At 43.5% G+C, this 27,083-nt stretch overlaps 1 protein-coding gene across 6 annotated transcripts in view; it reads left to right on the top strand.

The window, feature by feature from the left end:
- Nucleotides 1-25,275, top strand: part of TSPAN5 (tetraspanin 5) — a 181,588-nt gene extending 156,313 nt beyond the window's left edge. For 2 of the 6 annotated variants that reach the window (XM_015450499.3, XM_065545260.2), the window contains exons 3-8: nucleotides 9,792-9,938; nucleotides 14,378-14,548; nucleotides 17,025-17,150; nucleotides 19,374-19,421; nucleotides 19,526-19,642; nucleotides 23,073-25,275. In XM_015450499.3, coding sequence (XP_015305985.1) covers nucleotides 9,792-9,938; nucleotides 14,378-14,548; nucleotides 17,025-17,150; nucleotides 19,374-19,421; nucleotides 19,526-19,642; nucleotides 23,073-23,138 — 675 coding nt within the window. In that variant the 3' untranslated portion in view covers nucleotides 23,139-25,275. The remainder of the gene's footprint in view (nucleotides 1-9,791; nucleotides 9,939-14,377; nucleotides 14,549-17,024; nucleotides 17,151-19,373; nucleotides 19,422-19,525; nucleotides 19,643-23,072) is intronic. The other 4 variants (XM_015450500.3, XM_074040200.1, XR_012434969.1 and 1 more) reach the window with 3 other exon arrangements.
- Nucleotides 25,276-27,083: the final 1,808 nt, after the last annotated feature.

Here is a 27,083-nt window from a genome sequence, read left to right as displayed (position 1 = left end):
GTAGGGATGGTGGTTTCCCTGCCTGTGAGCAGTGCCAGCTGATGGAACTTGGTACCGCCGGCCTCCCCAACAGCTACTTGATTGCAGGATTTTATAGAGACCTGAAAGATGACCGCCCCTCCTCCTCCTCCTCTCCTCAAAGGCAGGTCATGGCCACTTTTTAATCTGCAAAAAAAGCATTACTTGAGTTTCACTGATGACCTTTTTTGACAAGAAAAAATGGGAAGGAGCCATGCATCTTTGAAACTGCTAGTCGTCTTTTATCCTCGTATCTCTTTGTCAGGCATGAACTAAGCTGCTCTTGCTCCCTTACATCTCCCTGGACTGTTCAGGGCCTGACAAGCTTTCTTCTCATTCCTAGTCGTCGCTCTGGCCTCTGCAGCAGTTCCTTAGATAGACGGATGTTTGGAGTTTTACAGAGCGGCGGAGCATCTTTGACAAGTTTTTATAGGGACAGGTTCCTCTGTGGCCCTGTGGTCTCTATTTGGTCTTCCTGTGTATACTGTTTAGAACCACATTTCCAACTCTCCAGGACCACCCCTCTCTGAGTAGCTGTATTTCCTTTGAAATGTCATTCCTTGTTACCCTTTCTCGCTAGGGAAATGCTTCTCTATCTCTTACTCTAGGAAAGCTGTTGTCAGGAGGATCTGGTTCATGGAGGGATGGGTGAATCAAGAGCCAGTCTCATAAATCTCAGAGGGGTCCATCTGGCCTAGCTTTGGGTGCACATTTCATAGGCCTGTCTCTCTCTCTCTTTCTTATCCAGCAGTTGGAAGGAATGTGCTTGTATATGCAAAAGCAGAAGAGTCCCAGACCTTGGGGTTTATTAATGCTATTTTTGTATTTCTTTTCTGTGTGGGTTGAGAGAAGAAGCTTGCCAGGTGGCACACTGAGGCTCCTCTGTGCTGGTGATGAAAAAAAACCACAGACACTCCTGAAGTTTATTGGTGTGGAACCCTTCTGGAGTTTTGTTTGCCTTTTCATTTCTGCATGTGCATAGAAACCTCTTTCAAGAAGAAATAGTTGCTCATAACATATTCCTTTAATTGCAGAAGCATGGGGAAGAAGCTGCTTAAATTCCAGAGACAGCTGAATGAATAAGGCAGTAATGAGGAGAGGGAAGCTTGGCTGGTTTGTCTTTTTTTTTTTTTTTTTTTTGAGACAAAGTCTATCTCTGTCACCCAGGCTGGAGTACAGCGGCATGGTCTTGGCTCACTGCAAGCTCTGCCTCCTGGGTTCACGCCATTCTCCTGCCTCAGCTTCCCGAGTAGCTGGGACTACAGGCACCCGCCACCATGCCTGGCTAATTTTTTGTATTTTTAGTAGAGACGGGGTTTAACCATGTTAGCCAGGATGGTCTCAATCTCCTGACCTCGTGATCCGCCTGCCTCGGCCTCCCAAAGTGCTGGGATTACAGACATGAGCCACTGCGCCTGGCCAGTTGTCTGGTTTTTCACATTTTTACTGAGACATACTATGTTCATCAAACCACTGAACAGCCAGATCTAAAGGGGATAGAACATAGTTTAGCCACTGGAAGGTCACTCCGGAGTGGTGACTGACAACCAGTGTGCCAGTCAGCACCTCAGCAACAGAGGTGTCCTTTCTCCTGGTTCCATGTGCCACCATCGGGGCAACACAACTGCTAATTGGCAACACCACTGCTGTCTTACTGCAGTCACTGACTCCTCCCTGCTCTCTTCTCTGCTGCACCACTTCTCAGTACCCTAAGCTTCCACCACTCATGACTTCTGCCTACTCCTGGCTTCAGCTTCTTCATGGCCTCCCCCTTCTGCCTTTTCTCTCCATGTCTTAGATTATTTCCAATTCTCCCCCCAAAAAGATCTTATTAACAAGTCAGTGATGGTCACCTCTGTTAGGCATGATCATCAGGTGTGGCCATGGCTTTCCTTAGAGGGGGTCAGGCAGGGCAAGGACCCAAAGCAAAACAGTTTCTTCTCCAGAGCAGTTGGGTTAGACACTCCTCCTGGGTGCTTCTACAGTGTCTGGTGTCTTCCTCTTGTTCTAATAATTATATTATTAATATAATAGTGATAACTGATGATGGCAATACACTTTTATTGAATTCTTACTATGTTCGAAGCACTTCACATCGTGTTTGGATTTACTTGGATTGTCTCTATCATCTTCATTATAACCTTAGAACGTAGAGTACGGTTTTCACAGATATAGAAATTGAGGCTTAGGCAGATGAGGTAATCTGCCTAAGATGACACGGGTAGTAAGTGTGATCTTAGCCAGGTTACTTCATCTGCCTAAGCCTCAGTGGAGCCTAGGATTGGGTTTCAAGACAAGCTAGTCTGTATTATAGTGTCTGTCTGTTTGTCTGTCTTCCTCATCGTCCAGGCTACCCCACTGAGTTTTGGATTTACTTGGATCCCAGGGGATACTGGAGGTGAGCCACACTGGCTTAAGTACAGTTCAGTAGGAGGTTGACTCTGGAATGCTCTCTCTGCGCCACTCTAGAGCAGGCTAGTCTTAAGTGGCTGGAATATCACAGTCTCCCTTGTACCATGATGGGTGCAAATGGATACACTGTTGCTTGTTGGCTCTCTAAACTTCTGTTATAATGCTATTGCCTCAGACATGGACCACTAATGTGTCTTATTTCTTCTTCTTAGACATATACTGGTCTTTTTGCTAAGTTAGGAGAGATGCTGTCTGGTTCCTAGTGGATAATGGAAATCTCCTACTGCAGAATCATCTCTTAAAGGCTTCAAATGGATAAGCCAGAGCTAGTTGTCCAAGAGCTAATTTGCAGAATGGACAATTTGTTGAATATATTTTTTCTTTCAACTTTTTAAATTGACTGCTATTCATATTGTCTTTATAGCAGCATTTTATGTTATGGTCAATTTGTTTTTTGCCTCTGCTGCCTGCTGCAACAACAGCTGTAGACTTTAGAGGCAGGAGAAGAGAAGATTAAGGATCCTAAGAAGAATATTGACATAGCATATAGTCTGCATATAAAGAATTCTTATGAATACATTCATTTATATCAGTTCTTACTAACAAAATCTTAATGTATTAATAAGATATATGTATAGGAATTCTTCCCACACAGCATTCTGAATCGATCATCTTGAATATATTTTTCTCATCACCTGCAGTCTTGGTCTCTGGCTCTCTCTCTCTCTTTCTGAATCTTTCTCTTTCTGCTACTACTGTTCAGAATCTCACTTTCGTATGTCAAATAAAACAGATGGAAATAACTGTGTGGCCCATTACTCTGCTTCTTGCTCATTTATCCTTGTTCCAGTTAGATTCAGCTTCATGGGCTATTTTCTGACGTTATGTGCAAAGTCTAGTACCCTTGACATCTTTAGCCCCCAGGGCTTGCTCTGCTTTTAGGATTCAGGTAGGAGAAGGATGAGAACTTCCTATGGAATATAGATGCCAAGCTCTGTGTGTGCCCTTGTGGCATAAACAGGTACAGAAGAGAGTAGTCGGATAACATTTTGTATTTATTTGCTTATTTATGTTTTATTACTTTTTGAGATGCGATTGCACTCTGTTGCCCAGGCTGGAGTACAGTGACGTGATCATAGCTCACTGCAGCCTCCAACTCCTGGGCCTAAGTGATCTTTCTGCCTCAGCCTCCCGAGTAGTTAGGACTACAGGCACACACCAGTGCACCTGACTTATTTTTAAATTTTTTCTAGAGATGGGGTCTTGTTTTATTGCCCACGCTGGTCTCGAACTTCTGGCGTCAGGCAATCCCCCTACCTCAGCCTCCCAATGTATTGATTTTTTTCCGTGTTTGAGATTTTAAAAGTTGGTATTTAAACTCAAGGGCTGAACATTCAAGTTTACATGCAGAACTGGAGGTTAAACCATGTTATGCATTATTTGTCAGTAACACAGACAAAGCACCTAAAAGTTCCACACAGGTTCCCCAGAACTGCTCATTTCATTGATGACGCTGAATTCATAGTGAGTTAACATGAATGAAGACTGTTTACACTGGCTTAATTACTACGTTGACTTGAAATATCAGCCAGCTGGGGAAAATGACCGTTTAAAACCCGGTGTATCCCTTTGCTCCCTATACCCACATTTTTTCCCAGCTTTGGCCACGTGTGTGTGTTTCTGTGTGTCTATGTGCATGTCTGTGTGTACATGTTTACATGCCTGTGTGTGTGTGTTTACATGCATGGAGGACTGAAGCATAGTTTATTCAAAGCTTTTGTGTTGTGCAGGACTTCTCAGATGCAAATGAAGACCCAAAGAGAAGGGGTGTAAGCCATCAAGGGAGTGTATCTAAGGCTCCTGGAGTGACACACGGAGCTCTAGGGCAGGCCTCAGGAACCACTGGTCTGGGAATTTATAATGCCATCTGGATTTTCCCTCCCTACTCTTGTTCTTTGTTTCTTCCTGAGCACTGGTTTTCTACTTCTCACTGCAATCTGACTTTCTTCACGTGGTAAGAAATATGACATGCTTCACAAGGCTCTGGAGTTTGGCATTTTAGAGTCTCAACCACTAGAGAAAGGTGCCTGTTCTAAATCCTGGCACTTCAGGAAGGGAATCCAGGCTTCTCAGGCCTCACCAGGCCAGTGGGATCGTATGAGATCCTGGCAGCTCTGAGGGGCCATGGAGTGAAAGGAGGGGCAAAGGCATCCTTACAAGGAGGAGGTGGTGCTGTTCCCAGAAGAAGAAGCGGGGGGCCTCAGGTTCCCAGAAGACTAGGTGTCTGCTGGTGGTGTTCTTGCACATTCCTAAGGATTTACCATGAATCTGAGTGCCTGTTTTAAATTACTTGGCAGACTTAATTGTAATCTTAGATTTTTTTTTCTTACAGCTTCTTGTCAACAACAAGGTTTAATTATAATTACTCTTCAGCAGGCATATACTAGCACTTCTTACTCATCTGTCAAATTGAGCTTAATGAAATGAAAAAGTCCAGAGAGAGACCCCATCTTTAGGACAACAGAAGACTGAACAGTCAACTCCCCATCATTTTTGTAATCCAAATCACTGTTGTCAGGATTATGTTCAGCTTTTTTGTTTTTTGTTTTGTTTTTTTTGACAGAGTCTTGCTCTGTCGCTAGGCTGGAGTGCAGTGGCTCAGTCTCAGCTCACTGTGACCTCTGCCTCCCGGGTTCAAGCGATTATCCTGCCTCAGCCTCCCGAGTAGCTGGGATTACAGGCGCGCACCACCATGCCCAGATCATTTTTGTATTTTTAGTTGAGACGGGGTTTCACTGTGTTGGCCAGGATGGTCTCCATCTCTTGACCTGATGATCCGCCCACCTTGGCCTCCCAATCCCTCCATGTAGTCAAAAGCAATAAAACTGCTGCTCTTCAGGGAATGTTGGGAAATTGTGCACAGATGAAAGAATAAGTCTGTTTTTTCTCTCCTGCTAGGTAAGTAAGCCTAATCCCAAGGGGAAAAAATACTGGCTGTTGGGCATTGACTTCCACATTCACTTCTTGTGTTTCAAGATTTGAGGTAGTGATGACGGTTAATAATATATTCTTGAAAAATGCTGAGTGGATGTCAAGTGTTCTCACCACAAAAATGGTAACTATGTGAGATAATGCATGTGCTAACTAGCCAGATTTAGTCATTCCACTATTTATATATACACGCACCTCAAAACATGGACATGTACAATACACACAATTTTCTTTTTTTTCTTTTGAGATGGAGTCTCCCTCTGTCGCCCAGGCTGGAGAGCAGTGGTAGGATCTCGGCTCACTGCAAGCTCTGCTTCCAGGTTCACGCCATTCTCCTGCCTCAGCCTCCCGAGTAGCTGGGACTACAGGCGCCCACCACCACGTCCCGCTAATTTTTTGCATTGTCAACAGAGACCGGGTTTCACCGTGTTAGCCAGGATGGTCTCGATCTCCTGACCTCATGATCCGCCCACCTTGGCCTCCCAAAGTGCTGGGATTACAGGCATGAGCCACCGCGCCCAGCCAATACATACAATTTTACGTCCATTTCAGTTTTTTAAAAATTTAAAATAATTTAAATAGATAGATAAAGGATATATTCTTTCCACCCAGGAAAAAAAAAAGATTTGAGTTAGTTTTCAACTGATAACTACATGGGTCTATTCTGGATTCATTAAAAATACAGTTCTTGGTAGTCTTTCCTATGCTTTGTGGGAGATTAGTTCCCCTTCCCACTCTGTAGTATCTGTTTGCAGCTCTATGTTTGCCAGAATTTAGGATTAAATAAGTCGAACCTGCAGTCCAGCTCAGTCCCCAAATGATTGTTGTTTCCGTGGAAACAGTTGAAGGCCTCTCAATTAAAACTGCCTCTGCAGACTAGGGAGAGTAAGTATTAAAATGAGTTTGTCTGAGTAGGCAATTTTAATCCTCCAAATTAAACTCAGAGAGTGCAAATGATCTAGGAATCTCCTGACAGTTGGGATCATACTTCTTTGTCTTTGGGGCAGGGATTATTTTGATATTTCGGGCATAGGTATGTTTGCTAGCTTGCTGCTTGCTTTGCTGAGTTGCGCAGATCATTGTCTTACCCGCGGAGCTCTTCGTGTACAACCATGGATCATGGGCGAGGGTTTGGGAGCAATCTGATCTTTGTTCAGACTTGTGAGCTGCAACTAAAAAGCCCATTAAAAATGGATGAAATCATAGAACACTCTTAAAGTTGAAAGGAATCTTAAAGGTCATTAAGGCCTAATTTCCCATCCACTTTGGGAATCTTTCCTAGAACGCTGTTGACAAAGGTTCACAGCATCAGCTCCCCTGTTGGGGAATCTCGTATTTCTCAGGGCAGCCTTCTTTGGTGCATTGAACAGACTTGGTGATATTGTTAAGGGGGTCCTTGTTCTTAGAGCTCCCAAGATGGTGGCCGCCACTTCCAAGATGGTGGCAAGCCTCTTGTTCTCTGACCTGGGGTTCTTGGCCTCAGGGATTCCAAGGAATGGAATCTTGGGCCATGTGGTGCGTGTTATAACTCTCTTCAACTTGCTTGGGATGAACCCCGGGCGCTTAGCCCATGCAGGAACAATGGCGATCCTCTAGCCCGATTGGGAGCGGCAATGGGCGCCTTGCTGGATCAGGAGCACAGTGGACACCCTGCCGGATCCGGAGGGGTGGAAGTCAGCTGTAGCGTCTACAATGACGGCAATCAGCAGTGGTGGAGGGCGAGCGAAAGCTCAGTTCAAACCAGAACAAACAGGGACCAGAGAGTGTGCAGTTGCAAGATTTAATAGAGTGAAAAGAGAGCTCCCATACAATGGGAGGGGACTGAAAGGGGGTTGCCCACTCCCAGCTCAAATGCCTGAGTTTATATCAGGATCACAGTCCCTCCCCCTGTGCTCTCAGACGATATAGGATTTCACTATTTGTTTACCTCCTGCTTTAGCCTAATTTGTATTTTAGTGAGCGCTCTTTTCTACCTGATTGGTTGGTGTGAGCTGAGTTACAAGCCCCGTTTTTAAAGGTGGGTGCGGTCACCTTTCCCAGCTTGGCTTAGGAATTCTTAGTTGGCTTAGGAAATCCAGCTAGTCCTATCTCTCAGTATTAGAAATGCCTCTTTATGATGGAACTGACATTTCTGTCAATTCTACTACTGCCACCTCTTCTTTCTGGTGCCAAGTTAACTGTGTCTTATTCTCCCATAATTAAACTTAAAATCTTTTAAGAATGTTTTCATGTATCCCCAAAGTCTTCTCTCTCTTCCCGTGACTGAGAAGGTCCATAACATGAAAACTTCAGGTACTAACATCTGTGGTTAAAGGCATTCTTGGGGGAGAGGCTGGTATCCTAACAATCCTGGGCCTTTACCACTGTTGCTTGGATTTTTTATTTTAAGTTTATTTTTATAGAGAAAGGGTCTCACTCTACTGCCCAGGCTGGTCTCAAACTCCTGGCTTTAAGCGATCCTCCCACTTCAGCCTCCCAAAGTGTTGGGATTACAGGTGTGAGCCACTCCACCCAGCCTGTTGGTTGGGTTTTGTCTGACTTCTCTGGCAAGTTTTTTCTCAGCATCATGTGTATAGGTATTTCTGTGTTTTCCTTCAGCCTTTTCCCCCTGGAGTAAATATTCATAGTTCGCTGCTTGGAAACCCAAGAAACAAAACTGGATCAAACCTTGGGTCTATGCAGCCTCGTGAAGGGTGTGGTTGCCTTCTTTGATGTCACCTGAGAAGTTAATGAATACACCCTCAATCCCAACTGCTTTAATAGCCTTTCAGCCATTTGTCTGTGACATTAAACCTTAGAGTTTTTAAAATTAGGTTTAAGTTTTACATTTTAAGAGTTCTTTATTCCCCATATGCATTCTGTTCTTAATATCCTATTGTTCGTAAGTTGACACCCCCCTAAAGGAAGAAACAGGCAGAAAAATAGAACAAATGAAATATGCTTCTCCAAATGTTCCTACCTGCAACCTTTAAATGGATTAAAACTTAAAACTCCTAAGTTCAGATGTTGATTAGTGCTGACTGGGATGTACTGGGAAGCAAGTGTATGGCCCCTGCTTGGTACTGAAATAGACATTGTGTACTGGTTTCAAAGAAGCAATGGCGTCTGTCACCTTCAGCCAGTCACCAAACTACTCTGAGTTCCATTTTCCTCAAGTATAAAATCAGATGATTGCTTCCTGTTCTTACAGGTTATTGGGAGTGCTTTGAAAACAATTTTTTAAATTATTAAGGCTTTACAGCAAACTATACTATGATGCTCTGGAGATATTTTGATTTGAGAGTACCAAACAACTTTAATAAAATTAAAATATTGGTGATATTGGCTGTTTAAGGCCCATGCACATCCACAGTTTCAAAATAATCTTGTAACATAGGTTCTGGGTGGTATTTGGTGTGGTATCACACATAAGGGAAGAGGGGATTTCAGTAAAGAAATGTCATTGTTTGTGGAAAAGTGAAATTACTCGGGGTCTGTTTGGTGTTCTTGTGGCAGAAGAATAAGAGTTGAAAGTGAGGAAGTAAACTTTGATTTGTAAATCTTTTAAATTTCAACTCAAAGGAAGGTGGTAAGAAATACCCCAACAGCAAGCTTCAGAACAGCCACCAGAGCAAACCACACAAGGCTTTTGGGATCTCAGGCTAATAAAGGTCTCCCATGAAGCTCAAGAGTAGATCCTGAGGTACAATTTTTTTCTTGGAAAAAAAACAAAAACAAAAACAATTTGTAGGTGTTTGTAATCGGGACTGGCTGCTGTGTTAGTTTTCAGCTTCTAGCTCAACCCTATTTCCAGAGAAATGCCAAGGGCTTTGCAGTAGGCATTTGTCTAACTTTTGCGTGTCCTGGGTCTTAAAGATGACCTCCCGCTTTCTGGGGGGTCATGGGGTATGTGTGTTTTTTATGCATCTGTCTTTTTTTGCTTGTTTTTACTGAAGACCACTTATATTTGCAGACATTGAAACCAAAGGTAACACCACATCTTCTCCTTACAGGGTCTGAGGACTGTTTCTTGGCAACTTTTTTTCTACATATAGTTTTCCTGAAAGTATGAACACATTTAGACGTTGGAAAGAAAGCAGTTTCCCTCCCTCCACCCCTTCCTGCCTTCCTCCTTTCCTTCCTTTTCTTTGTTTCTCTCTTTTCTCTATCTTTCTTTCTCTCTCTTTCTCTCCCTTTCTTTCCCTCTCTTTGTCTTTCTCTTTCTCTTTCTCTCTTCCTTTCCTCTCTTGAGTATTAATCACATACCTGATAATCAGATGCCCTCTGCAGGTTTTCTTTGGGAGGGGAAAGGACAAATGCGATAGTCTTTACATGTTGGAAAACTGACCCCACATCCTGGTGCCTTGTTGTGTGTTCTTTTCTGCTCCCAGGGAGTTCTGTCCAACATCTCTTCCATCACCGATCTCGGCGGCTTTGACCCAGTTTGGCTCTTCCTTGTGGTGGGAGGAGTGATGTTCATTTTGGGATTTGCAGGGTGCATTGGAGCGCTACGGGAAAACACTTTCCTTCTCAAGTTTGTAAGTATCCCACTGTCTGCTCTCAGACTGAGAGCCAAAACGTCACCTTCCATCAGGGGGTCACCCTATCTACAGGCAAGACAGTGAGCTGTACCAAAGGCACTGGCAAAAGTAGGGCCCAGGTCATTATTTTCTTTTGAGAGAGCTCTCTAGCCCTGACTCCCAGTCGTGCCTCCTTAATAAGTACACCACCACCCCCACGACCACACCGTGCCATCCATGGAGATTTCGTGCATATATATCACAGACTTAGATTCTATTCCCTAAGATATCTTCAGGACTAAGGTAGGTGTATATATTTTTCTTCTAAGTGATTCCTCCCCACCGTTTTAATGCACATAGTAAGTGGGGAACTGTGCAGGTCGTTGGTTTGGAGAAACCAGGCAAAAAGCACAGTGACTGTGGCCTGTCCAGATTAAATCTGTTAAGCAGTAGGTTTTGCTAAATATGGCAAAACACTAAAAGGTAAAGCTCCTTTGTCGTTAGCTGGTACAAAGTTCTCCTTTGTAATTTTTAGATGTGGTGTGGTTGGTGTGATCACTGTCTTGAGTGAATGTTTGTAGAGGAGAAGTTTCACCAGGGGGTTCATTGGTATTTAAAGTTAAAATAGAGAATGAAAAGTGAAAGCCTTTGTGTTGGAGACTCCTTTCAAAGGAGAAGAAAATGGCATGTGCCATTTATGTATCTTAAATAGGGTTGTTGAATGTAGCCAAATGTGCCTGTCAGCATGGAGCTTGGCAGTCTGGTGGGCGTCTGAATCATAGCCCTCTATATGAAGCATCCATTCCCCTTTCTAAGAACAGAGAAAGGATCCAAAGCACCCACCTTCATTTGCTGAGGAAGGATGGTAGACATTTCTGGAGAACGGTTGCAGTGTAATATTTCCTGTTACCAGAATTATTCCCAACTTTTATTGACACATCATCATCCAGGGACATTTTCATTAAAAAAAAAAAAAAAAAAATCCAAGAAGTAGTCCAATAGTCATGTAATGTGTGATTGTCTTCCCCAGCACACATCATCCTCCAGCATCTTTTCTTAAACATCCCTGAGAAGAGGGTACATGCTGTGCCCCACCCAGGGCAGCCCATTTCTGAGCAGCTCTGGCTCAGAGAAGCTTTTGGAGGCTATTTAACCTGAAAATTAGCATGACTCATTCTAACAAGGAAAACCGAGGGGTACCTGGTCTTACAGATAAGTTCACAAGCAGCTGGTTCTCTCTTGTGAATACACTGGACCACAGTGGCTGTAGCTAGTTTCCTAAGACTCTATCTGCCTTATCTGCCAGATACCTCCTTTGCTACACACACACATACACACACACACTCTCTCTCTCTCTTTCTCTCTCTCTCTGTCTCTCTCGCTCTCTCTTTCTCTCTCACACATACACATACACACACAACCAAATGCTTCATTCTTCACCTAGTCAGAAACCTGGGGAGCCCCCAGGAGAGCTCTGTCCCTGATCGCCACCTGCCAACCTGCCAGTCTTCTTGGCATGAGGCATCTCAGTGCTCACCTTGCCAGCTTACCTTGCCACCTTTCCTGTAGCCTCATTGGGTCCTGGTCATACTCATCTGTTGCCAGTATTTTATTGGTTTCAGCCTCCACGCCCCAAAATGTGGGATCCTTTTTTTTTTTTTGAGATGGAGTTTCACTCTTGCTGCCCAGGCTGGAGTACAGTGGCATGATCTTGGCTCACCGCAACCTCTGCCTCCTGGATTCAAGTGATTCTCCTGCCTCAACCTCCCGAGTAGCTGGGATTACAGGAGCCTACCACCATCCCTGGATAATTTTTTTATTTTTAGTAGGGATGGCATTTCACCATGTTGGCCAGGCTGGTCTTGAACTCTGGACCTCAAGTGATCCACCTGGCTCAGCTTCCCGGAGTGCTGGGATTACAGGCATGAGCCACTGCACCTGCTCAGTCCCGTTAATTGTGATTTACTTTAATATAGTTTCATTTATAGTGGTAACCCCTTTAATATAGTTTAATCATTTCTTATAATTGAAATGTCCAGTGTTGACTGAATAGGCAGAAAACTACACATTTCTCTAAATCAACACCTTAATTTATAAAGTCTCATGTTGGAAATGAAGAGAATTGTGTTGTTTCTTGGCTTTTGAGACTTGGAAAATATCTTAAAAGGCCTCTCTCCATTTAGTATAAACAATAAAAACTGGCCTGGAATAATCTTCGAACAGGAGGTATGAGATAAGTAGTAAGTAAATGTCCACAGGACTCCAAATAGCTCCAAAGATCTGATGCCCCTAGGAGAACTGCTGAGGGAAAATCCAGGAACTAAGATACTGCAAAATGGAAATAGACCTTCTTAGCTGACCGAGGCTCTAGGATGAAGCCTGTGAGTCAGTCTCTGCACCTTTGGAAATAGAGGAAATTAGCTCAACAGGGCCTGGGGCGTGTAGGTATCTGCCAAATATTTTATATGAATTGAATTTGGACCCAACTTTCGGTATGTATATTATGTAACTTGAAGAGAAAATTTACCAGGGGAACTGTAAAATGCAATTAACCTTTATGGAGGTGAGAACAAAAAGCAAATTAAAATCTTTCCCTGACTTGGTGTTTCCTGCGTGTGCTCATGCATGCTAGCTATAATTTTGTCATTTCTGTACTGTGATAATTCATAATTCATATTTACATGCTTAAGGTGGTACCTAATACAGGGCAAGGAGTTATTTACACTGTAGGGTAGGCATTGAGCAGAATGGTGTGATATTTTTTCTGGTCATTTTTCTAGATTGGGGAAAGTTTAAATTGAAATTATTGGCATCACCGATGATAATTAAGAACTGTTTAAATTCCATTTCTGGTGAGTTCATGAAGGATATATAACCAGGAACTCTAGGGAAACTTGAAGGGCTGAGCCGGAGGGTCTAGAATTGGGGCCTAAACCTGGGAGTCCAAAAACTTTGCCAAGCGCTTATTTCCACCTTCCACCCCTCCTCCCATGCCCACCCTCACAGAGCAGTACTCGGCACCCTAGACAAACACTGTGAGATCTGCAGACATCTAATGTCTGCAGATACCCACTCCCTGTCCGAGCCTTCCTAATCATGTAAGACTGGGACATCTTTGAAGGCAAGGGTATGGTCTTATTCATCCTTGCTTCTGCAAAGCCCACCTCCCTCGGGGCCTGACCCATTGTGGGTCATTCAGTAGATGTTTGTTGAATGAATAAATGTTTTTTGTCTTTTGTTCTTTTAATGAGTAACTGTTGTTTCCTTTGCACCCCTCCCCAATACGTTTTTCTCTTGGCTGGTAGCTCCTTGTCTGCTTGCTGAAGGTAGAGCCGCAGGTCACCTGAGCACCCCCTGCCTCCTCAGCTGCTCACTGTTCTGCATGTGGCCTTGAGGACCTCTGCCCAGCAGTTGTGGCACCATGTCACCCTCTCTGCTGTTGTCACCAGAAGTTTACCCGCAGTGTACCCTCTGTTCATTGTACCTTCTCTGTTCAGTGTACCCTTCACAGCTCATTTCTCATAATCTATTTTAACAACAAATTTTGAAAAGGTTAAGAATACAGGATGGTAGGAGGTGGAAAAAACAGTGGGCGTGAGCAGTAAGTCGATATGACTAAGCTGAGACTCTTCTGAGTCTTCTAGATGGAAGGGAAATTTCTCCAGAGTTACGGGCAGTTACCACATTGCCTCATGGTCTTGAGCCCTTCTTTCAGACCTCTTGTTGTCTGCATTAAGCAGAGTCTCCCTTTGGCTGCATTTTGATGTCACTTAAAAGGTTGCTGGGGCCCATGCTTCCTAGAGGAAGGCAAGCCCAGCTAGCATTCCCAGGAAAGCCCTCAACTGAGGGTTTCATTTTGATTTTATGATGGGAAATAACTTTCATTTCACAGTCACTGCCCATCCCACTACTTCCTCTTTGACCCCTTCATCTAAGATGAACATATCTGTTACTTTACCCTGTATAGTAGGTGCAAAAGAGAATTAAAATGGTGTCTGAATCCATAAAAGAAATATATTGCATAGAGAATCAAGGCCACAGTAACAAATGACAGGCGATCTTAAAATATTGGAATAATCTATCTTTCAAGTTACAGAAGCTTACTAGAGATGATGGCAGGTCATTGTTCAAGCATCTGGCAGTACATTAATCATGAGAAATTCATTAGGCCTTAATGTGGGTCTAATGAGAAATTCTTATCCATGTTTGCTTATGGGCTTTGTTGGTTAATTACCAAATGGACCACTAGAGACCCTAAAATGTGATTATGAAATGATTTTTAAAAGTCCTTTCTTAGAGTGTAATATTCTATTAATGAATCAGCAGAAACTGAAGATTATCTGCTTTGGAGATGTATAACAATCCAATGTAATTACAAACCTGTTTAGAGAGTAACCATTTAGCTATATATGATCAAAATAGCCTTATAACTGTTCTCTGTGTGTCTTTCATCTTAGTTTTCTGTGTTCCTGGGAATTATTTTCTTCCTGGAGCTCACTGCCGGAGTACTAGCATTTGTTTTCAAAGACTGGATCAAAGACCAGCTGTATTTCTTTATAAACAACAACATCAGAGCATATCGGGATGACATTGATTTGCAAAACCTCATAGATTTCACCCAGGAATATGTAAGTTTAAAGTGGTTTGTTTTCCAGTTGAAAGTTCTCTGAACGATGACCCCAGTGAATATCCCTCCTGGTTTCTGCATCTGCCAGCTGGAAACTACCTGACTATTCTGCATGGGTGTTTGTTTGTTTATTATTTTCCAACTTGCTCTATGACTTACAAGATTTGTATTCTAAATGGAAATGTCCTATTTTCGCTTGTGTCAACTTCTGTTAAGTTAGAGGAACAAAGAAGAAAACGCTTGAGCAAAAAGTTCTAATCACGGCTGTCCTTTCCTATTTGCATTTGAGGAACATTGTTTTGCTCCAGGTTTAAAGTTTTATTTGGTTATCAAATATGGATTCTTTCTTATCCCTTGCCCCCTTTTTTGGTAATCCTTGATATTTCACAGCTCATAATAATCTACTTATCAACAGAATAATCTGCCACAGAGTTCCTAAAATGTGCCTTTCCAAATATTATCCCACATGCAGTTAAAAGCAAAAGCTTAGAAACTCCTAAGTCCTAGTAGCTTCTAACAAGTGAAGAATGTGCACGGTGGAATCCCGGCCACTCCCTCTGGTCCCTGAGCATTGGAGTCCAAGCCACTCCCTCTGGTCCCTGAGCATTGGAGTCCAAGCCACTCCCTCTGGTCCCTGAGCATGCCTGTGAAATGGCTCCTTCAGTGCCAGCAAAGCAGCAGATGTCCTGTTTCACTCAGAATGCAAGGGACCAAAAGACACAGGTCTAGTGCCAAAATCTGATAAGCGACCCTGGGCTCACAGGACCTTGACCTATTTCCCGAATAGTAAAATGGAAATACTACTAGCTACTATCTGACTCACAGGGATATTATGACACTCATGAGACATACATGTGTTTATATTCGGCTTAGGGTGGTAGGGTTCTACAAACTTGCAGGTCTTTATATACCTGCCCTGAAAAGCCGGGTAGGCTGAGCTTGGACTTGGACAGCGGTGTCTGTGGCATTTATGTATGTGGCAGGGCCGGAGGGCAAGCGGAAGCCCAGTGAATGGTAGCCTTCTTGGGGTTGGACAGTTTTCTGCCTGTGATGACGGGAGGCAGCAGCCATGTCGACATGCGTCATGAGGGAGGCCAACCCCTTCCTTAGGCACTCAGGACTGAGCTGGGTTATGTGGTTTTGTTCAGTGGCAGCAACATTTCGTTGGAGTAAGCTGTACCTTAAGTGGGAAGTTAAGCCCTGATTCATGTCCTCAGCTGACTTCACTGTTTTATTAGGTCCTAATGGGTGCGGGCTCCCTAATAATCCTTTTCCAGGCATTATTCCTGACTGGATTGCATGGCACATTGATGGAGCTTTGTGGGCACACCTTGAAATGCACAACCCAAGCCCTGGAGGGACCATGTTGTCTTGGAACGCTGTGTGCTTTATATGGAAATACTACAGTTTCATGTGACTTTCTCTTTGCATCATGGAATGTAATGTTTAGAAGTAGCTATTGGCCCAGAAGGTCTTCAAATGGTTGAGGGTTGATATTTATTTAACTCGGAGAAGTAGAGAAAGTGCATCCCAGGGAAGTGAGGAAGGGGCATCTGTAGGCTGCCATTCACTGGGCTTCTGTTTGCCCTCTGGTACTGCCTTATACATAAATGCCACAGACACCACTGTCCAAGTCCAAGCTCAGCCTACCCGACTTTTCAGTGCAGGTATATAAAGACCTGCAAGTTTGTAGAACCCTACCACTCAGGCCCCATTTAAGAACCACTGAATTTAACTGCTTGTTTTATGATATTTTAATTGGAAGACTGACTTTTTAAAGTTGAAAATGTGAGACACATTCTCTTGTTTTTAAAAAAATTCAGAGTAGAAACAAATATGATGAAAAGTTAACCTCTAAAATTTTTGGTGGTAATGGATATATCAACTATATATCCATTGATTGTGGTGATGGTTTTGTGACGTATACAGATGTCAAAATTTATCAAATTGTATACTTTAAAATGTGCAATTTATTGTATGTCAGTTATACCTCCATAAAACAAAACAGATCTTTAAAAAATTATTAGAATGTGGAGATCAAAACTTTGAAAAAGTAAGCCTATAGGTAGCCCACCCATAACCCCAGTTGCCTCCTTCAGTCACTACCACTGTTGTTCGTGTCTTATTTACCCTTCTAGAATGTTCTTGTTTCTCCTTCTAGAATGACGTGCCCAAGCCAAGCAGATCTTGTTCTAACTCAGCCCTGCTGTATAGCTGCTCTGCCCTTCTTCCACCTAACACCACGGGTCTCATCAGTTGTCTAAATCATGTGCCAACACATCCCTACAAACCTTCAGCCTTAATTAATTTGGAAGCTTTTATATGGGCCATTTAGGTTCCATTTGGCTTAAAAATAAAGTCTGGGACAGAAAAAAAGGTCCGAGCTGGCAGAAGCTGGGTGTCGTTCGGCGGGTGTGAGTGTAGGCACCTGCTTGCCTCCAAGGTGGGATGTTCTAATTCTTTCCTGTTTGCTCTAGTGGCAGTGCTGTGGGGCTTTTGGAGCTGATGATTGGAACCTAAATATTTACTTCAATTGCACAGATTCCAATGCAAGTCGAGAGCGATGTGGCGTTCCATTCTCCTGCTGCACTAAAGATCCCGCAGTAAGTGAATGCCAGCGAACTATTGGCCTACTCTGTACATCATGCTGAGAGTGTGCATGGGACGAGCAGAGTGATTTTTTTGTTGAAACCTTTTCTTACCTGGTTACTCCTATTTGTAGCTCCTGTAGGGGGTATAGTGCTCAAATCTTCCTAGTAGGAGTAATAATTGCTGGCATTAATTTAGCAGTGTGCACTGGTTTCTATTCTAAGCCTTTATGTGCGTTGGCTCATTTAAGTTGGGCACATTCCTACTGGCAGATACCACCAATATCCTCCCTTTTCAGGGGGAAGAAATCAAGGCACATGAGGTGTAAGTGACTTTCCCAAGCTTGCACTGCTAGCAGGCAATGGAGTGGAATATGAGACCCAGGCAACCTGCCTGTATCATCTGTTAGCCTTTCTTTATGAGAGGGGCAGGCTCATATGAGAACTCTCTGCATTGGTTTGGGGTTAGTAACCCTTTTCTTTTTGGCTTAGTTCTAGGGAAACTATTAGAAGTAGGAGGAGAGTTCGAGACAAGATAGGGCTGGATTGCTGTGTGGGAAGACCATAGCTGCCCGGACTCCTGAATGCCATCATGACTACAGTCATGCAGTTTGCATTTTATTATAAAAAAGAATAAAATATAAAATCTATAAATCTTTCACTTTTGCCACAGGTTTAATTATATTTTGGGTCAAATCGTGCCTGGTATATAGAATGACTTAAAATGCAATTCTTAAGCCCGGCGTAGTAGTTCACACCTGGAATCCCAGCCCTTTGGGAGGCTGAGGTGGAGGATCCCTTGAGCCCAGGAGTTAAAGACCAGCCTGAGCAGCATAGTGAGACCCCATCTCTACACAAAAATTTAAAAATTAGCCATGTGTAGTGGCACACACCCGTGGTCCCATCTACTCTGGAGGCTGAAACGAGAGGATCACTTGAACCCAGGAGTTTGAGGCTGCAGTGAGCCATGATCATGCCACTGCACTCCATCCTGGTGACACAGTGAGACCACATTTCTTTAAAAAAAAAAAAAAAAAAAAGTAACTATGTAGTGTTAGAATGACAAGCATGAGAGGTTACTCCGTGCATCTGTATGTGCTTCTAACTGCAGAGCCCTTCTGGGACTCCTCAACGGTTCTCTGGCCCTGCGGTCTCCAAATGTACTCCCCAAGGCTCGCCCTTACCCCCCAGAAGCAGAGGCAAGTGGGTGCTGATGAGCTCAGTGGGGTTGCTCCTCCTTATGATGGAGGCTGTGGAGCTCTTAAAAGGAGCTGTGGTCTTGGAGTGGAAAAGCAGAACTTCCCTGCAGGCTGCTGCCGCGGGACCACCTCGGCTGTTTCTCTTGGTCTGAAAGGGGAGACAAAGTCACTAAGGACTGTGCTGCCCCGCCAGCTGCCCTTTCCCACCAGCTCAAACCTCCTCTCCCTTCTGAGGAGAGCCACATGGAGGCAGAGTGCCCGCTCAGAGCTTGAGGGGCTCATCCCGGTGGCCTCGCACTGGCCAGCGGGTGCCGCACAGCGCGCTTCCTGTCGCCAGTCCCTGTCCCGTGTGAACATCCCCTTGGGAGAATTCTGTGTTCTCAGAGGCATTAATGCTTCCCTTTTCACCTACAGATCCTCTGGGTAGAGCTAGTTCATTCCTTGCGCTCTAAGCTAATAAAATCTGCCCCACACCCTGCAGAGGAGGAAAATGAACTAACCCGAAAAAGTGGAAACATGTTTCTGATCAGACCCTTGTTAGATGTGAAGTCCATGTGATTATGTAATCAGGGCATTGTTTTGTTTTTTTAATTATTAAAAGCTCATTGAAAAACCATTTAGGTAACGTAGAAGTATACAGATTAAAAGTAGCAGTCCATCCAAAAGAGCATACATGAAGATTTACGGTGCCCTTTAAGTTACGTTTTTTATCTGTGTCTCCAGTTCCCTAAATCTTCTTGAGGTTGGCACCACTTTGAAACTTGAGCCTCCTGTGTGATAGACTTGCTGTCTTTTCTGATATTCCCCAAGCCTTAGTTTTCCTTATTTGTAAAATAGGGCATATTTTAATACCTACTTCTGAAGATTGTTGCAATAATGACATGGGGTCATGTATATAAAGTGTTTAGCACAGTGCTGCAGTTTTTGTGCTCAGATGCACATTTTATTACTAATGCGTAACAGGAGTCTTCTGCTAATTTCTAGGTGGACTTTCTGTCTAATGAGTAAATTTCACTTTTCTCTTTCCTTTCTTCACCAGGAAGATGTCATCAACACTCAGTGTGGCTACGATGCCAGGCAAAAACCAGTAAGTGGAATATCATCTTGTTGCTTAGCACAAAGGGTGTTGGAGGAGCTTTGGCCTGTGCCTGGTGCTCTATCTGTGACAGTGTGCTCTCTTCCCTTGTGAAGGAAGTTGACCAGCAGATTGTAATCTACACGAAAGGCTGTGTGCCCCAGTTTGAGAAGTGGTTGCAGGACAATTTAACCATCGTTGCTGGTATTTTCATAGGCATTGCATTGCTGCAGGTAAGATAAGGGTCCTTTATGGATATCACAGGGAAATAATGCCCTGGGAGAGCCCTTGCCAGGATCGGAGCTTTGCTTAAAAACCTTGGTTGTCATAGTATTTAAGACACATTGGAGGGCTGAGGAACAGACCTAAACGATTTGGTGGGCATTGTGTTTTTATTTATTTATGAATGAGACGGAGTCTAACTCTGTTGCCCAGGCTGGAGTACAGTGGCATGATCTCGGCTCACTGCAAGCTCCACCCCCGGGTTCACGCCATTCTCCTGCCTCAGCCTCCAGAGTAGCTGGGACTACAGGCGCCTGCCACCACACCCGGCTAATTTTTTGTATTTTTAGTAGAGATGGGGTTTCACCATGTTAGCCAGGATGGTCTCGATCTCCTGACCTTGTGATCTGCCCGCCTCGGTCTCCCAAAGTGCTGGGATTACAGGCATGAGCCACCATGCCCGGCCTGGTTTGTGTTTTATTAAAGCTCTGAGTTTAGATGCTACTATCATGAAATACTTTAGGAAAGCTTGTCTTTTTCTAAGATGGAGACATTAATTAGATCAGTAGTTGCCTGCAGGCATTCCATCGTTTACATGGGTTCAATAATACTGCATTGTGGCAACTGAGTCAAACATGCATAATTAGAAGTAGATCTCAGTGGTGACGTGAAGGTTTTGGGGAGTTTCACAGAGATGTCATAACCCTTTCTCTCCCTGAACCACCTTGCCAAAGTGCTAGTGAAGGAAGGGAGCACCAACTTTTCCTCCTGGCCAGTCTCAAGAGCTGGACTCTTCATGTTGTTGGTGTGATCCTTTCCTAAGAGCACATAGTTGAAACGAATTAAAGAAGACCTAAGTAAATATAAAGATATCCTGTGTTCACAATTGCAACACTTCATATTATTAAGGTAACAACACTCCTCAAGTTGATCTACAGATTCAGTGTAATCCCTATCAAAATTGTAACCACTTTTTAGCAAAAATGGACAAGCTGATCCTAAAATTCCTGTGGAAAAGCAAGGGACCCATAATAGCCAAAACAAATTTGCAAAAGTAAAACAGAGTTGGAGAATTCGCACTACTCAATTAAAAACTTAGTACAAAGCTATACAGTAATCAACATAGTGTGTACTTGAGTAAGATTAGCCATATAGATAAGTGGAATAAAATTCAAAAATCAAGAAATAAAACCAGGCCAGGTGTGGTATCTCATGGATGTAATCCCGCACTTCAAGAGACCAAGGCAGGAGGATGACTTGAGCCCAGGAGTTCAAGACCAGCCTGAGCAACATAGCAAGACCTTGTCTCTACAAAAAGTAAAAATAAAAAAATGAGCCCAATGTGGTGGCACATGCCTGTGGTCCCAGCTACTTGGGGGGCTGAGAAGGGAGGACCACTTGAGCCTGGGAGGTTGCCGTGAGCTGAGATTACACCATTGCACCTTAGCCTGGGTGACAGAGCAAGATCCTGTCTCAAAAATAAAAAATAAAAAAGAAGAAGAAATAAGCTCATACATGTATGGTCAGTTGATTTTTGACAAGGGAACCAAAACCATTCAATAGGGAAGGAGCAGTCATTTCAACAAATGGTACTGGGAAAACTGGATATGCAAAATTATGAATTTAGACTCCTAACTCACGCCATATGTAAAAATTAACTCAAAGCAAAGACCTAAATATAAGAGCTAACACTATAGAACTCCAGAGGAAAACGTAGGCATAAATATTTGTGACTTTGGATTAAGCAGTGTCTTCTTAGATATGACATCAAAAGCATAAGCAGCGACACAAATGTAAATAAATGGAACTTCAAAATTAAAAACTCTGCTGAAAATGATACCATCGAGAACGTGAAAAGATAACTCCTAGTGTCTATAAAATATAAATAACTTTTCAAACTCAACAATAAAAAAGGCCGGGCACAGTGGCTCACGCCTGTAATCCCAGCACTTTGGGAGGCTGAGGCGAGCGGATCATGAGGTCAGGAGATCGAGACCATCCTGGCTAACATGGTGAAACCCTGTCTCTACTAAAAATGCAAAAAAAATTATCTGGGCGTGGTGGCGGGCACCTGTAGTCCCAGCTACTCCGGAGGCTGAGGCAGGAGAATTGCGTGAACCCGGGAGGCAGAGCTTGCTGTGAGCTGAGATCGTGCCACTGCACTCCAGCAGCCTGGGGGACAGAGGGAGACTCCATCTAAAAAAAAAAAAAAGGCCGGGCGCGGTGGCTCAAGCCTGTAATCCCAGCACTTTGGGAGGCCGAGGCGGGCGGATCACAAGGTCAGGAGATCGAGACCACAGTGAAACCCCGTCTCTACTAAAAATACAAAAAATTAGCCGGGCGCGGTGGCGGGCGCCTGTAGTCCCAGCTACTCAGGAGGCTGAGGCAGGAGAATGGCGGGAACCCGGGAGGCGGAGCTTGCAGTGAGCCGAGATTGCGCCACTGCACTCCAGCCTGGGCAACAGCGTGAGACTCCGTCTCAAAAAAAAAAAAAAAAAAAAAAAAAAAAAAAAAAAAAAAGATTTAAATGGCTAATAAGCACATGAAAAGATGCCCATGTCAGTAGTCATTAAGGAAATGCAATTCAAAGCCACATACTTCATACTCTTTGAAGTGGTTAGAATGAAAAAGACGGACAATAACAAAGTATTGGCAAGGATGTGGAGAAAAGGAAACCCTCATATGTTGCTGATGGAAATGAAAATGTTGCAACCTCTTTGGGAAACAATTTAGCAGTTTCTCAAAAGTTAAATATAGAGATACCATATGAGTCAGCAATTCTACTCCTAGGAGTGTACCCAAAAGATTTGAGAACATATTTTCCCAAAAACTCGTATGCTCGTGTTCATAGCAGAATTATTCATAATTGCCAAAATGTGAGAGCAATGCAAATACCCATCAACTGAGGAGTAAACAAAATGTGGCATATCCATGTCGTGGAATATCATTCAGCCATCCAAAGGAATAAATTAATAGTACATGTGTATGAACCTTGAAAATATTTTGCTACATGAAAAAGACAGTCACAAAAGCCCCATATGATATGATTCCCTTGATATGAAATGTCCCGAAGAGGCAAATCCATGGAGGCAGGAAGTGGAATAGTGGTTGCCAGGTCTGTAGGGATGGTGGGATGGGAATGGGAAGTGGAATAGTGGTTGCCAGGTCTGTAGGGATGGTGGGATGGGAATGACTGCTCACCGGTACTGGGTTTCTTTTTGGGGTCATGAAATGTTCTGTGATTAGCTAGTGGTGATAGTTGCATAGCTTTGTGAATGTAGTAAGAGCCACTGAATTATACACATTGCAAGGATGCTCTTTACCACATATGAATTACATCTTAAATTTCAAAAATCAACAATTTTTAAAAAATGGGACACAGTGGCCAGGAGTAAAAGTTACAAGTGTCACTGTTTGACTCACATTTTCTTCCTTTCTCAGATTTTTGGGATATGCCTGGCCCAGAATTTGGTTAGCGATATCGAAGCTGTCAGGGCGAGCTGGTAGAGCCCCTGCAGCCGCTGCTGCAAGACACTGGACAGACCCAGCTTTTGGGACCCTCCCACGTGCCGAACTCATCTTCAAGCTGCACGGACCTAATCACAGATGCAGCCCGCAGTCTCGCCTAATGGAGCTGCCATTCGTGGGGTAAAACTGGGAAATGCTGCTCACTGACAGAATTAAAAAACAAAAATAACCAGTATGAAAGTCGTTGCGCCGTGAATCTCTACTGTAGCCATGAATTTATGGACAGTTGGATGCTTACCAAAAAAGAAAAAAAGGGAGGGTGGGGGACCCAGATGTACTTGAATGTGCAGAAAATGCAGTCTTGTCCTCATCTTCCGTAACTGGAGGGCTGGGAAGGCAGCTTTGCTCTTCGCCACACCTTGGACGGACCACCTTCTGTTCCATGGTCTGAAGGAGTGCATCTCCTCAAAGACCCAGCCCCTCACCTGGGAGGGCAGTGGTTTGTCGGCATCCCTCCATGTACGTTTTAGGAAACACGTGCCACTCTGATCTGAAGAAGAAAACAATTCGTCTTGGGTTCAGATTTTGTGATGGTATTCAAGTCACTCGGGCGAGCGCACTTGGTCTATCCTGGAAAGTCTCCTTATAACAGAAGTTGTGTATTTCATGTGCACCGAGCAAGGGCATCGGAAGACCTCATGAGGCTGTATTCTAGCAGGACTGCTCTTTTTTCTAAGTAGGCCTGAGCTTTATCAGTGAAATTCAAGGAGAAAATGAGGTTAATGAAGGAGGTATCAGTTAAATACCCGCTTCTTCTCACCCTGCCAAAATTAGCAGTTGAATTTTTGGAAACTCTGGAATACTCTGGGTCATTTTGTTTTGTATGTTTGTTGTTTTTCGTCTTCCAAAGGTGAAAGCTATGATATGGTTCCACTTAAATTTTAGTGTTTTCTTACTCAGCTCAAGCATTAATTTTTGATAAAATCTTAACCTGCATGACCTGTGAATCTGAATCTATCATCTCCCTTTCCTGCCGGCTTTTCTACAAACATTGTAATATGTTATTTGGTCAACACTTATTTCCTAGGTTCACAGCCTTGGGAGGTTGTGGCATGTCCTCCCAGCCTGGCTGGGAAGAGCCCAGCTGTACCATCCAAATGCTTCCTTGGTCTCAGTGATCTCTTCCAGAGTCGATCTGAGTGGCCTCTTCTGCACCCTCCCCTTCTTTCTCTTTGAATGGAATTAAACCCAATTTTGAAACAACATGGACCCAGTCAAAAGCTCCTAATGATTTCTTTTTCTTCCTCTTTAGTTTGCTTTTATTAAAAAAAGAAAATAGTGCATGGCCATAGCTCCTTCAGTTCTCTTATTGCAGACTAACCATCAGGATGGTATCAAAGCACAAATACTTTGGAGGGGAATGCGTTGAACTGGGGCAAGTACTGTGTAACACAAAGTGGAAAACCACTTCCTGGTGCTGCCGCTCCTGCCCCCACTTTAGGTGGGAGGAACGAGTTTTGCCCTCTAGATTTTAACCCAGCTGGTGTCCACCGGATGTTGCCCTCCTGGGGAGCAGATATCAGTCTGTGGAACGCTGGGAAAACCACAGGCACATTTTTCGGTGCGGACAGAATTGCCAGCACATAACTGGGCAGCCAGCTAGCATACTTTGTGGAAATTAAGCGAGGTTTTCCATTTCAGCCCCATGGTGCGTGGTGGTGGCTGATGAATGTGTCAGTCTGCTCAGAGAAAGGACAGAAAGGAAATTCTTTTCAAAACTGTGTTCACAGTTTGGGTGTGTGTATGGCTCTGCATGTGTGTGTTTTTGTCTCTGTATAGGTAGAGGTGTTCACGTCTTACTCCGACTGTAAGGCTGTCTGACTTCATCTCTGCCCCCACCACAGTTGCCATTTTGTAATGTCCTTCCAACATGGAGAAGACACAAGCTCTCCAGTTGGCATCGTTTGTCTTTTTTTGTTGATTGCCTCATTCTCCAGTGAACTCCATCTGGCCAGTTGATTCAGAATCAGGCAAGATCCCTGCCCTTTGGCACATTCACTGAAAGGCCAAACAGCAAGTCCGAGTGAGTTTTAAATATTAATTAATCACCCTTTATTTTTTACACTTGAGAGTGATTGTAATAAAGGCTGTCATTAATAAACTTGGTTCTACCTTACATGGAGTTGTGTCTTTCTTCATTACTTCTTTCTTGAAATTGTGAAATTTTCGAATCCAGTGGTTCTCAAACTTGAGCAGGTGTCAGAATCACTGGGAGGACTTGTTAAAACACATGAGTGCATTTGCTCCATGCCCATAATTTGTAACTTAGTAGGTCTGGGGTGGGGCTGGAGAATTTGTATTCTGGTAAGATCGTAGGTGATGCTGTTTGCGGCTTGTTTGGGAACTACATTTTGAGAAGCATTGTTCTGATCCGGTTTTCTAGGAGGGAAAACAGAAAGGTAAGATTTTGTAGTTGGGAAGGGAAAGGTTCCTTTGTACTTACAAATGCTGACTGACAAGACACAGAGATGAGAGCCCTGTATGTAGGAAATCTCTGCCCATGAGGTCATCTGCTGGTTACAATCACTTGGGGACCGTGTGAAATACAGATTCCCCCGACCTCACCCCTAGCAGTTCTGGAGTGGGAGACAGGGTATATATGTTTTAAAAGCTCCCTTGAAAATTTAATGCCTGGTGGGATTTATGACTTATGGGCTTAGATAAATGTTGATAATATTCACAACCTTTTTTATAAGAAAATAATTTCTCACAGTCCCTTGGAGCTGGAATCTTAAAAACCCATTAGAGGAATGTCAGCTTAAATGTCTTTCATTGTGAATTATCACTGCAGAAGAAGACTTCTGTCGTTAGAACTGATTAAAGACTTTTTTCAAAGATCAAATGAAAACAAATGTTAAGGTTCATATAGCACACTTAGATCCTGACAGCATAGTGTCAGACTTGTTCAAGAAATATTTTGCCTCATTTCTCATCTATTTGAAACAACAATGTTATTTTGATTTTAAGGAAATTTATCAGTGATGATTGGAGATGGCCAATCCCTGCTTCTTGAGTTTTCTTATTGTCTACATTGGCCCGCTTTGCTTGTTGCAAACTATAAGCTAACAAAGGAGAAAAAATGACAGCTCAGAAGTAAAAGGATGCGTTGTCTATAAAACTCAAAAACTTGGAGGAAGCTTCTTCAGTGTGTAGAAGGTAGACTTTAGGGGAAGCTTATTAAATTTCCCTATTTCTGTTGTTGGACTGGCTACCACTAACATCATTTCTTCTATAATTTAAAAATAAACAGTTTTTAAATGTGAACTCAGAAATTAAACAGAATTTTGCATCATGAAGTACTTAAGTGCATTTCCTTTGTTCTTCCTCTTCCTTCTCCCAGGGAATAATAAACCCGGACTTTTCTTTCAGCCTTCCTCCTGCCACAGGTCCCAGTTGTCCTTTCCTCAAGGGGATCCTTAAAGTGTCTCTTGGAGGTTTCTTATGCAAAGTGATCATTCATTTCCCTGTGTTTGTGTGGGCAGGAATGGAGTGATTTTGCAGTTTCGTCTGTTTCTGGCTGACTTGGACAGGCGCCCTGGGAAGCCTGTGGGCTGAACAATGAGGAGCTGGAGCCCAGTGACCTGGCAGGCCACCCCAGCTCTCCTTGTCATTTATTCCACGAAGCCCTCCTTCTCTAGGGAAATCCTGTTTAGACCTCCAATGAAGAACTGGGAAGCCCTCCATAAACACTGGTCAGCAGGGTTTCATGGCCAGCGCGCTCTCCCGTGAGGCCATGGGGCTGCTTCTAGGTGCTGCCCGCTTCTGGAGTGAGAAGCCTAGTCTTTGAGTGAGGAGGAAAACACAGCATTTGCCTGAAAAATACATTAACATTGGCTTTATCATGATGACACAATAAAATCCATAGAAAAATCTACACATGATAACAGACAAGGCAGTCAGATGGTGGGGGGTGGGGGGTGTGTG

Source organism: Macaca fascicularis, chromosome 5 (genome assembly GCF_037993035.2).
Source record: "Macaca fascicularis isolate 582-1 chromosome 5, T2T-MFA8v1.1".
In the NCBI taxonomy this organism is placed as follows: domain Eukaryota; kingdom Metazoa; phylum Chordata; class Mammalia; order Primates; family Cercopithecidae; genus Macaca; species Macaca fascicularis.
Note: the sequence above shows the minus strand (reverse complement) of the source record. Positions and strands in the feature narration are given on the sequence as shown.